This window comes from Protopterus annectens, chromosome 7.part0, assembly GCF_019279795.1.
Source record: "Protopterus annectens isolate FY-2018-M chromosome 7.part0, PAN1.0, whole genome shotgun sequence".
Classification (NCBI taxonomy): Eukaryota; Metazoa; Chordata; order Ceratodontiformes; family Protopteridae; genus Protopterus; species Protopterus annectens.
Window position 1 is genome coordinate 1,693,314,952 of NC_056739.1, and position 12,431 is coordinate 1,693,327,382.

The window sequence follows — 12,431 nt, forward strand, 5'->3', positions numbered from 1 at the left end:
TTCTTCCCATGCTGGGCAAGGAGTGTTGGCTGGTAACTCTAGATCTCAAGGAGGCATACCTGCATGTCCCCATTCGACCAAATTGCAGAAGATACCTCAGATTTCTTGCAGGATCAGAGCATTATCAATTCTCAGCATTGCCCTTTGGCTTATCTACTGCCCAGAGTATTCACAAAATGCCTGGCATCAGTAATCGCTCACTGCAGACTACAGGGAATCCAAATTTATCCATACCTGGACGACTGCCTGTTACAAGCGGACAACAAAAGCAAGCTGACAACAGATTTACAAAGGGTCATTTACTTGCTACAAGCCCTGGGATACACAGTCAATTTACAAAAGTCAAGGCTGATACCATCCCAAACAAGAACATTCTTGGGCTGAATTGGACACAGTAAAACAAATGGCATTCCTAACTGCAGAAAAACAAAAGAACTCCTCTTTACTTCTTGGCATTAACAAAGCAGAACAAACTAACAGCAAGAAAAGTTCTGCAGGCCTTGGGTTTCATGGCATCATGTATAATCTTGGTCCCACATGCCAGACTGCATATGAGAAAGCTACAGTGGTACCTAAAGAATTTATGGTCTCAGCACAGGCACAGCTTAGAAACAGAAATCCCACTAATTCCATGCTTAAAACAGGAGTTCCTATGGTGGGCACAAGCATGCCAGTCAAACCCAGGCTTACCCTTCCACAACTTTCGAGCAAGCCAAACCATCACAACGGACGCCTCAGACCTAGGATGGGGGGCGCACATGCTGGACAAATGCATACAAGGATTGTGGACTCAAGACCAGCTGCACCTGCACATAAACCAAAAAGAAATGCTGGCAGTAAAACTGGCATTCCAAAAATTCAGACCATTCCTCAAAGAAGGCCATTTGATGATAAGGACAGACAACACCACAGTAATGTGGTACATCAACAAACAGGGAGGCACTCATTCATACCCCCTATGCAGAATGACTTTGGACCTTTGGAATCTGGCTCTCAGCTACAACATCCAGTTACAGGCAATATTTGTGCCGGGAAAAGAGAACACTCTAGCAGACATGTTAAGCAGAACCACCTCGGATGCTCACGAATGGATGCTACACCCAGACATCTTCAAGGCCATCACAAAGAAATGGGGAATGCCACAAATAGATCTATTCGCATCCCCACTCAATCACCAGCTCAAAAAATTCTGCACAAGGACATTCCACCCACTTGCATGGAAGGTGGACTCTCTATCCTTCAGCTGGAAAGGCCTGACAGCATATGCATTTCCACCTCTTCCCTTGATGCACAAGGTACTACTGAAAATCAAAGAGGAACGTCCAAGGATAATCCTGATAGCTCCGAATTGGCCAAGACAACACTGGTACCCATTGCTAAGGAGCATGTCTCGGGAGAGAATGTGGTCAATACCCCTGATGCCTTTGATGTTGACTCAGAACAACTACAACATCATACATCCAAACCTAAAAACCTTGCAACTGACTGCCTGGAACATCACATAGCAGCAACTAACCCAGACCTTTCCCAAAGGGTTAAAGACATTATCCTTGAAGCCCGCAGACCTTCAACAAGAAGGAACTATGCAGGAAAATGGAAAAGATTTGTCATTTGGAGTACTGAAAGAGGAAAAGATGTGTCGAACATAGATATTGCTAACATTCTGGAGTACTTGGCAGAGCTTCTACATACAGGCCTGTCCTATTCCTCCATCAAGATACATGCATCGGCTATTTCAGCAGAATACAGCTTCGATCCACCTGTCTTTTCGCATCCTCTACTCAGGCAGTTCCTCAGAGGGATCAAGAATGTAAAACCTCCTAGGAAACCACCATTACCAGCATGGGACTTGAACTTTGTGCTAGAAAAGTTGACACTCCCTCCGTTTGAACCAGCAGCAACAGCAGATCTACAACACCTGTCATGGAAAACTGCTTTCCTACTGGCAATTGCCTCAGCAAGGAGGGTTTCGGAACTACAGGCCTTAATGGCAGTGCAACCTTTCCTAATCTTCCATCAAGATAGGGTGTCCATGAGAACTAATCCTACATTTATGCCTAAGGTGGTATCCAGAGTGTCTTTAAACCAGGCAATCCACCTACCTACCTTCTTTCCCAATCCACAGAACAGGGGGGAAAGACTGCTGCATACCTTGGATGTACATAGGCAGTTACGCTACTACCTGGACAGAACCAAAAGTAACAGAAAAACTGACCAGCTTTTAGTAGCCTATGCAACGGAAGGGAAGGAAAAGCAATTTCCAAACAGACAATCTCCAAATGGATAGGAAATTGCATAAGATTCTGTTACTCCTACCATGGAAAACCAATTCCACAGAACATAAGACCTCATTCTACAAGGGCTACAGCCACTACCACAGCTTTCTTACGAGGAGTGGCAATCAAGGACATTATTGAGGCGGCTACTTGGACCTCCGTGCATACATTTGCCAAGCATTATAATTTACCTCTATACTCTAGATCCCGAGCAGGGTTTGCCACTGCTGTACTGCAAGGGATCCTAACTACACCATAATTTTTCTTCCTCCACCCCTAGTTTGGCTATGGTATTCTACCCATTTGTTATGACTGCAGATGCATCCATGAAGGACATAGTACAGTTTTGTACCTACCATAAATGTAGATGTCCGAACTGGATAGCATCTGCAGTCAGGATTACCCACCCTCCTTCCCTCTGTGGTACTCCTAGGTATTTACCCTCCTAATAGCTAGCTGGGGAGTCTCTTATGGTGTATTTGTTTGTATATATGTACATACATGCTTATTTTTGTGTTTGCCTTCTACTTTTTTGGAAACATTGGCATTTATCCAAAATTTAGCCTTCCAAGAGGGCAACTGGCATCTGGGGCAGGAAACACTGAGGAAAATGGCGTCGGCTGATGCCTTTATACCCGAAGACCAGCAGAGATGACGTCGGGTGAAGTGCGACATCAGCCGAAGCCGGACCCAGACTTTGGAATCCGGACGACCGAAGGGCTGCCTGACGACAGGACAACCCATTTGTTATGACTGCAGATGCTGTCCAGTTCGGACATCTACATTTATGGTAGGTACAAAACTGTACTTTTTCTTGGTAGTGCCTAACTGATAACGACAGGGCTCTGTATGGTGTCTACCCCTCTGTTTTTTAAATATTTGTGTGAGGTACTCAAGATGGCTTTTCTTGCACATCATCTGTCAAGGTGTATCTCGTAGCCGTCTCAGCTGGACTGCCCATGGATTTCCCCCTTTTTCATCTTTCTCTTTGTGGTCACAGTTTGAAAGGAGTGTTGCACTTGAGAACCCCTTGAAAGTGAACTCCTCCTCGGGATCTCAACTTTGTTTTTGAAAAATTGACCTTATCTCCTTCTGAACCAGCCTTTCAGGCTAAATTAAAGTTTATCACTTGGAAAACTGGTTTGATTTTTGCTCTGACATCTGTAAGATAAGTCTGAGCTGCAAGTTTTCATGGTGGGCCAACATTATCTTATTTCCACAAGGACAGTGTTTTACACACTAATTTCATGCCAAAACGTTTTCACAGTTTTCCTGTAATCAAGCCATGAATTTCATTTTTCTTTCCAGTGCCTAAAAACAAGGGCGACAAGATTTTGTAACCTTGGTTGTGCACAGGCAGATAACTAAAGTATTTCTTTGACTCCACAAAACCCTTCAGGAAAGCTTAACAGCTGTATATTTCCTATTATGGTGCTAAAAAAGGGTCAGCCTGTCTCTAAGCAAATGACTGTTTGAAATCTTGCCACCCAAGACTGATGGGTGATATTTAGCTTTTTTCTTGCCATGATGCTGTTATGTAAGCAAACTGTAATATCCATCAGGTTGGGCATTACTGGAAATAATGGACCTCCCAGTGATATTGTGACACCCATCTTAGAGGGTGTTACTGTGATTTAAAAAATGTCTCGGAAGTTTTTTTTTTAGTTTTTTTATTATTATTACTAGTAGTAGTAGTAGTGTGTGTGTGTGTGTGTGTGTGTGTGTGTGTGTGTGTGTGTGTGTGTGTATGTATATATATATATATATATATATATATATATGTGTATGTCTCTCTCTCTCTCTCTCTATATATATATATATATATATATATATATGTGTGTGTGTGTGTGTATATGTATGTGTCTATATATATATATATATATATATATATATATATATATATATATATATATATATATATATATATATGTGTGTGTGTGTGTGTGTATATGTGTGTGTGTGTGTGTGTATGTATATGTGCGTATGTGTGTCTGTATATATATATATATATATATATATATATATATATATAATGTGTGTGTATGTCTCTTTCCCTCTCTCTCTCTCTCTCTATATATATATATATATATATATATATATATATATATATATATATATATATATACTTTTTTTTTTTTTTGCTGTAAAAGTAGTTCCTCTGCCTAATGAGAAAGTACTACTTCGAAAGTATAAGTTAAAAGTATTTAATGTCTATACCCCCACACAAATATGCTAATCAGTTAGAGATAGTTTGTGTACACCTCAGATGTTTATGATCCTAAGAATAAATACAAAAATGAGAGGAGAGCCTTAGAAATGTATATTTTAGTTCATTGCTGTCAGGACAAATATAGTAAAACCTATTAACACCCCCACCCTGGAGAGAGACCCACAGACACACACACCTACCTGCTGGTGCTGCTAAAGTTGCTTCCAATAGTTCTTTATTTTTATTATTTTTGTCTTTGGCTTTTTAAGAGCTTTGTTTAGCTAACAGAAAGGAAATGATGGCTACATAAAAAAATTTCAGTCATGACATTTGGTTTTCATGCCACAAATAGTCATACTCGTATTCTTGACCGGGCTGCTGTGGTACATTACTTAATCTGTTTTGAAAGTTGAGATTCTAGTGAGGTTTGCTTATTGCCCCAAGCCCATATTGTAATGAAATATGAAACTCATTTACAAAAAAAAATGTTAGTAATGACTAAAAAAAATTCCCTGTTTGCTTGCCAAACATGGAATGCTTTTTTAATGCCATGATCTACTTCATGAGGTAAGTTTTTTGGAAATAATGCATTTAGTGGATATTGAATGCATTTTGCTACTTTGTATGACTACTGCTACATTTTGGCTTAATTCATTAAACAGCCTTTCTCAAGGATTCTTGTCTTTTGAAGTGAACTTATTTTCTCAGTTTTAACCCTATTCTGTTCAATAACTTGGCTTTTCCTTCTCTGTCAGGTTCAGGATTTGATCACACGGCATGCTGTCAAAGGGAAGGACATTGGAGCATTTTTGAGAGCTGTTTTCAAAGGTCAGAGCTAAGTGCTAGTTGATGAATATTACTGAAATTTTATCTTTAGCTTTGATTTCACTTTTGTTTTTCGTAGTAGCTACAACACTGAAGTGACTGCTTTGATCACTCTTTGGATTGGTTCATTCATTGCAGTGCTTTTTATTTGTTTCCACAGCTCGTCTAGTTTTCTTACAATTTAAGTAGCCCTCTTTTGGAAGTAATTTCATACTTTGTGCCGCAAAGTACTTTCTCACCCTACAGTCATTTTCCTACCTTAGTCGTATTAGTCTGTGTTACTTGAATTTTCAGTGTACCCATGGTGGTGGTGCTGCGGTAGCGTTGTTGCCTCACAGTAAGACGCTGTCCTGTTCGATTCTCAGCTAGAGCGTCTTCTGCGTGGAGATGTGCGTGAATGGGGCGTACCCTCGTTGAAGGTTGTGCGTCAGGGTTGGTAACTCTGCACGTAAAAATCAACTACCAATTGTTAGCGGACCAGAGTTCCGCTGTGGCGACCCCTAACCAGGAAAAGCCAAAAGACACAACAACTTGAATTTTCAATGTGCTTCTGTTTTTCCTTTTTTTTTTCCTGGGGGTACCTTTAAATGTGTCTGAAGTTCTCTCTCCATTTCTCCCCTTTTTAAGTTTATTAAATTGAAAGTAGTGCTACCACTTTTCATAATTATAGTGTTGTCCTTGAAAGACTTCAGTAACACGTCTAGTAGTATTTTAAAAATACTGCTCTGAAATTAAAGCTGAAATTTAAGAATGTTTAAGCAGAGTTGTGTAGGTGAATATAAAATCTGGCAGCCCTTTGGAGAATAATTTCATTTTTCACCCTACTTTATTTTACCAAAGTGTAAATTAAACTTGAAAAACTGATAGTGTTGAGTATTAGTAATGTTTTATGTTGGGCTATAATTATTTGGAGAAGCTGTATCCATTTCCATAAGTAATAAGTGTAACACTTAATAGAAACTGTTATGAAGTAAGTTTTATGTGGATATTTTCGCAGACATGTATTAAGGAAAATGCTATATACCTTTAATATTTTTGCACTATTTCATTATTTTCTTAGTTACAAACCTTCTAAGGGGTAATGTCCTTAATATAGCATTTTACTGTGAAGTAAATTTAGAGAACCATCCCTTTATGGCTTCTGAGTTATTTCTGTTGAAACAGAAAGGAACAGTCCAACCCCATGGAGGTATAACCATTTCTTTAAGCCATCTGATGAAGATTGGCATAGGAGCTCCACAAAGAATAATTTTTTAAGAACTGAAATTTCTGCGCTAAATGATTATACTGATAGTGAGAGAGTACTGTATGATAGACATTTTTTTGTGTTTTGGCAGTTTTTCTTTGTGATGGACATTAAAGAAGTTACTCTTGTTACTATCAAGTCTGCATGCAATGGAATAAAGTCAGGGTTGCCTTTTTATAATTAAAATTCCACTGTTTTCATGAACTTGGTGCACAGTTTTGTGTATGGTGTTTGATTTGTATTCATTGTGATACTGCAGGTCATTGAGGCTACTCTGCATGTGTATTGCATAACTATGGACCAATTTATTTTGTGCACTACACACTGACCTAATGTATTACCTTATTTGTCTATATATAATTATGGGTTCATTTTATGTGAATCTGCTGTGGGTAAAAGGGCATTTAACGTGACATGCCATCTGTAATCTGTAATATTGTTCTACATACAGCATAACAGTTGAGAGGTGTGCTCCATTCTCTTAACATATGTGATGATGTGAGATATTGCCAGCTAGAGTTTTGTCAAGAATTGTATGCCATTTACGTAACAAATTGATTTGTACCAGTCCTTGTGTTGAAAATATGTTTATAAAAATGTTTGTGTTAAAAAAATAAATAAATAAATAACAATGGGTCCTGCTGGACGGAAAAAGGAATAAGCCTGTAGGTCACGGTCTTGTAACTGTTGAAATGAATGTATTGTAACAGAGGATACTGGAAGAGAAGAGGTTAGCCTCAGTCCAGCTAACTTTGATAAATAGTCTTAAATTTAAATTACTTGGTTTATGCCATAAAGGTTGTATCTTAACAGTTCTGATTGCAGCCAGAGACAAAATGTCTGTGAAAACCATTACTAGGAATCCTACTGTACTATCCTTGGGGGTAAACTAATTATTACTCAGGAAGGGTGGAATTTTTGAAATGGCTTTATAGTTTCCATATGCCATGACACATCTTAGCAAAGCTCTGTGTGTGTATTATGACACATATGTAGTAGAGTCTGATTTTCTAGTAAAGGGGGTAGTGTGGGAACCAGAAGTCCAGTGACCAGATGTATGTGATGTCATTCTGTAATCAAGTACTGAAATGATGTTTTAATACTGGCTGAGCTAGAAGTCTTTGTGCAATCTGTTTTTGAAACCTGACAAAGACTCAAAATAGAGTTATGAGATTCTATATGAGAATATATAGCTTGGATGAGTACCAAGTAAAACCAGTCAAGGACCAATGTTCGAATAATGAATGAATTTAACAGTTTAACAAACTTGTACTGTATTAAATCCTTAAGTTTAATAAAAGTCAAGTATTGACTTTGTTCCTCAAGCAAGCTTTTATTATTCCTTTTCAGCAGAACGGCAGGTGAGCGCTTACAGTATTGATATGAGTTATTCTGTCATTTGAATTTTTACATAATTTCGTAAAAGTCTTAAGACAGTTGATTTGTAAGCTAGCAATATCATTGGTCTGCTGGTCCTGGCCTGGATGGTGATGGGTGGGGTTGCTTAACGTTAGTGATTGGAGAAATCATAATCTCCCCACCAATCAGTCTGATGTTCAATGTGTTTCACTGTTGCAGTCCTAACAAATGGGTTATCTGGCTCCCAGTAGCCCTCAGTCGGCCAGAATACCAAAGGTAAGTAAAAATGACTTTGGTTGCTGTCTGTTGTAAAGGACGTCAGGGTGTCCAATACAAAAGGAGGCAGCCAATGTCACTTCCTCAGTCTTCCTTGCCGCAGAGCCCGAAGCAGAAGCTTTTCATGAACAAGTACAGGTCAGCAGTTCACTTTTTAATTCCGACTACATTCTTATTGCATTATCTGTTTAGGCCTTGATCACGATGTTCATAGCTGTAATCTTTGTGCCTCCTTTAATCCGTGTACTATCCATCGTTGGGCTAAGATTTTGGCTAAGCATTTTGGAGTTTGGCCTAAGTTTGTGGGTATGGCGTCCACCAGTCTTTAGGCTTCTGATATTCTGAAAAAGAGTAAGGACAAGGACTGTGACAGGCCTCAGAAAACTAAGCCCTCGGATGAGGCTAAGTTGGTCGTCAGTCAGGCGGGAGACAATGAGACACTTTTGCAGTCCGCAGATATACAACCACAGACTTTGATTGAGTCCGAGTCCCTTAGGCCTTCAGCCTCCAGTGTGACTTCCGACCTGCTGCCGGTCACCTCTTCTGCTGGAGCCGGTACCGCTAAGCTGACTCCGGGGTCCGTGTCCTCCGTTTTGCGATCTGACAGCAAACTTCTTCCTTCTACTCCTGCTGCTTCTTCGGCGGTTGCCAGGCTTCCCGAGTCCTTCATGCTTGCAGGTAAGCCTTCCATCCGTAAGCCTGTGAAAAGGCAGGCTCCAGTTTTTTCTAGTTCTCCTCAATCCCAGATGGTTAAAATGGCTAATGATTTGTTAACTTTTATCAGAGGTTCTCAGCGTCACCCTCCCAAGAGGAGTAGGAAGGTTTTTCCTGAGGTTTTGTCCTGTTTAGGATCTGTTTCTTCCAGCATTTCTGCTGATGAAGAGGAATTTTCTCAGGCTTTTTCTCCCTTTGAGGATTCAGATGCAGAGGAGTCCATTCCTTCTGTTTCTCCTCCAGAGGATTTCTCTTTTGATGACTCTTTAAATGCTCTCAGGGAACATTTTAAATGGACAAGCCAGGATTATCCCTAATCTAAGAAACTGATTATGGAGTTTCTTGATTTACCTTAGCATATGCCTCTTGCTATTCCCCCTGTGTTGGAAGTTGTTGATGATGATTTTCTGGAAAATTCCTGGTCTCCAAATTTAGTTCCCCCTACTCCTAGAAAACCTGTAGAGTCCTTGATTCTCATTTATTTCTTTTCAGGAACCTGTTGGTGGATCCAGAGGTTATTTCTGAGGGCCCTAAAGGGGTTAAGGCCACTGTTGCCAGGAATCTTCTTCCATCTAGACAGAGAATCTGGGAACCTAGATAGGTGGGGCAAGAAAGTTTACACCTCTGCCACCCTAGCTATTAGAGCTACCAATTGTCTTTTTCATATGCTGAAGTACCAACAGCACACCTTGGAGGCTATTAAGTCTAGGATTGCAAATGTACCTCTTTTGGCAGAGAGTAAAGACATGCAGGATTTGCTGAATTCAACCACTCTGGTCCATAAGCATTCTTAGCATTGTGGTTTTGACATCCTTGAGGCCTCCAGCAGGGCTGCGGCTACTGGATCTGCTATTAGAAGGCAGGCTTGGCTCAGAGAACAGCCTCTTCCAGAACCTGTCAAGACTAAGCTTTTGGATGTACCTTTGCATAAAGACAATCTTTTTGGCAGCAAAGTTGAGGAGGTGCTTAAGAAGATGGAGGATAAGGCCAAGTCCATGCAAACTGTTAGATTTTCTGCAAGATCAACCCCCTCGCTTTAGCAGGAATTACCCTTCCAAGAGTTGGACCTTTCCTGATTCCAGCAGACAGAACCGTTCCAGGACTTGGGGTTACCAATCTTCTAGAGGACAGACTGCTATCCCTCAAAGGTCTAGGCGGTGGCAGGCTTCCACTTCTAAGGCGGGAAGCTCCAAGTCTGCATCTCAATCAAAGCACTCTCAATGACCTTTTACAACTTCTGCCTGTTCTTAATTGCCTGGAGAGTCCTGTAGGGGGAAGGTTGGCCCTTTTTTCAGATTTCTGTACCTCTATCACAACCGACAAATGGGTGCTCAGAACAGTGTCCCTGGGGCACAGGTTTTCTTTCCACACCTTTCCAGCTCCCAAGGTATTTCCAGACGTTCCTTCAAACCAAAAGGCAGAAGTAGAAAAACAAATTTTGTCTTTGTTTCATTTGGGAGCAATAGAATCAGTTCCTGTTCAGCGGGTAGGCCAGGGCTTTTATTCCAGGCTTTTTCTAGTTCCAAAAAAAAGAAGGCACCTGGCGTCCTATCCTAGATCTTTCCATTCTGAACTCTTTTCTAGTGATTCCAAAGTTCAAAATGTTCACTCTGCATCAGTTGCTACCAGTGCTAGAAAAGGATTCCTGGCTGGTAACCTTGGATCTGTAAGAGGCTTATCTGCACATCCCTATCAGGGAAAGTTGCAGGCAGTGTCTTCGTTTGAGTGGGCAAGCAACATTATCAGTTCTCTGCGCTGCCCTTTGGCTTATCTACTGCTCCCAGCGTCTTCACAAAGTGCCTGGCCCCAGTCATTGCTTTTTGCAGGCAGAAGAAAATTCAGAATGTTAAGTTGTCAATCTCGCCTTCATTCTTGCTTGATGGGTTCGGAGCCGATCCCTCGGCTCCGACTCGGCACTTGCTAAGCTCGAGAGTCACTTTTACCAGCTCGAGGCAGCCCCATATCCCATGATGCAAGGCGGTAAGTACCCAGATCTCGTTTGCCGCTTCGCTTATGAGGTCCTCCTTTTACCAGCTCCTGGTAAGTGATTCACTAATTCGCTAATTTAGCCCCTTTTAACTTAAAAACCCCTTATTGTTAGTTTTTATTTAGTTTTAAGCTGTTTCTGACAGAAATTTGTCTGTCTCTTATTATTTTTTTAGTCAGACTTTACCCATCCCATCCCCCCCCCTGTTAGGGTGTGTGTGTGTGTGTGTTTGTAATTATACCTTTTGGTATATTTAAATTTAAATTCTTTGACTGGTGTGTGTGTGCTTGTGTTTCACCATGTCAAAAGAAAGGGTCTCAGGCTTTAAGAAGTGTGACTCGTGCTGTCAGAAGATGTCTCTGACAGACGGTCACACTTCTTGCCTTTATTGCCTGGGGCCTCTTCACCTGCAGGACTCCTGTGCTATATGTCATTCTTTCAGCCAGAGAGTCCTGCAGGAAAGAAGAAACAAATTAATACTCAGGGGCCTTCTTAAGCCGGAGGGCTCTCCGGCTAAGTCGGCTCCACCTAAGACTGGCAAGTCTTCCAAGGCCCAGGCTTCTGTGTCAAAGCCTGCGGCCTCGGCTCCGACTCGTTCTGAGTCGAGATCGCCCGCTGGAGCCGATTCTGGCTTAACCAAGCCTTCGGCACTGATGGCTATCGGTGCCGATTCTGCATCGACCACTTTGGTGTCGGCTCCGATCGGCTCCGACCACCATGTGGCACAGGCATCGGTGTCGGCTCAGATCGGCTCCGACACCGTTACTTTTGTGGCTGTATCGGCTCCGGCTGGAGCCGATGCATCGAGGCTACCTGTCGGCTCCGATAAGTTGTCGGCTCCGACAGGTTCAATAGTTTCATCGGTTCCGATGGCTCCTTCGAGGAAGAGGTCGAGGTCTCCTTCCTTGGAGCCGATACTTCGGCTCGGCTTCACCTCTCCTCTCGAACGGAGCCATCGGAGCCGATCTTCAAGGTCATCCAGGCTTCGACCATGACTTAGAGAGAGTGGTCAGTAGATTACTTAAGTCACAGGCACTGGCCCAAATGTTACATAGTCCGTCTCAACAGACGACTATTGGTCCACACCCCGTTACAGTTCCTCCTTCAACTCTACCCCAGAGCTTGGAGTTGGAGTCTTCGGGAATGGTTACTGCTACGGCTGAGGGACAGATACCCCCTTCTGTCCCTTCAGCCACTACTCTTATCTCCTCTTCGAGACCTTCCTTAGAGGGATTCGGTGGCGGGGCTTCCATGGTCTCCTCCGAAGGGGTGAGTGGCATCGGACCCTTGTCCGAACCCGCTCTTCCCCTTGGAGCCTCGGCCTTGGTGAGCTCGGCTCCGACATCTGCCTCGGAGACTTCCCTTTCGGTGGTCCCTGGAGTTCCTAGCTCTTGAACGGGTTCTCTCGGACCTGCCTGGGAGGGAGCATTCGAGGTGATGAAGAGTGTGCTGGCCACTGGTATCAGCCAGCAGTCTGTTCCCTTAGCTCCTCCCTCTATAGTGCCTGTTGACATCTCTGCCACTTCTCTTGCTACAGGA

The 12,431-nt window shown here is 42.1% G+C and overlaps 1 protein-coding gene across 2 annotated transcripts in view; it reads left to right on the plus strand.

The window, feature by feature from the left end:
* Nucleotides 1–12,431, plus strand: part of FANCI (FA complementation group I) — a 2,406,750-nt gene that overhangs the window by 157,793 nt on the left and 2,236,526 nt on the right. For both annotated transcript variants that reach the window (XM_044078210.1, XM_044078208.1), the window contains exon 3: nt 5,241–5,313. In XM_044078210.1, coding sequence (XP_043934145.1) covers nt 5,241–5,313 — 73 coding nt within the window. The remainder of the gene's footprint in view (nt 1–5,240; nt 5,314–12,431) is intronic.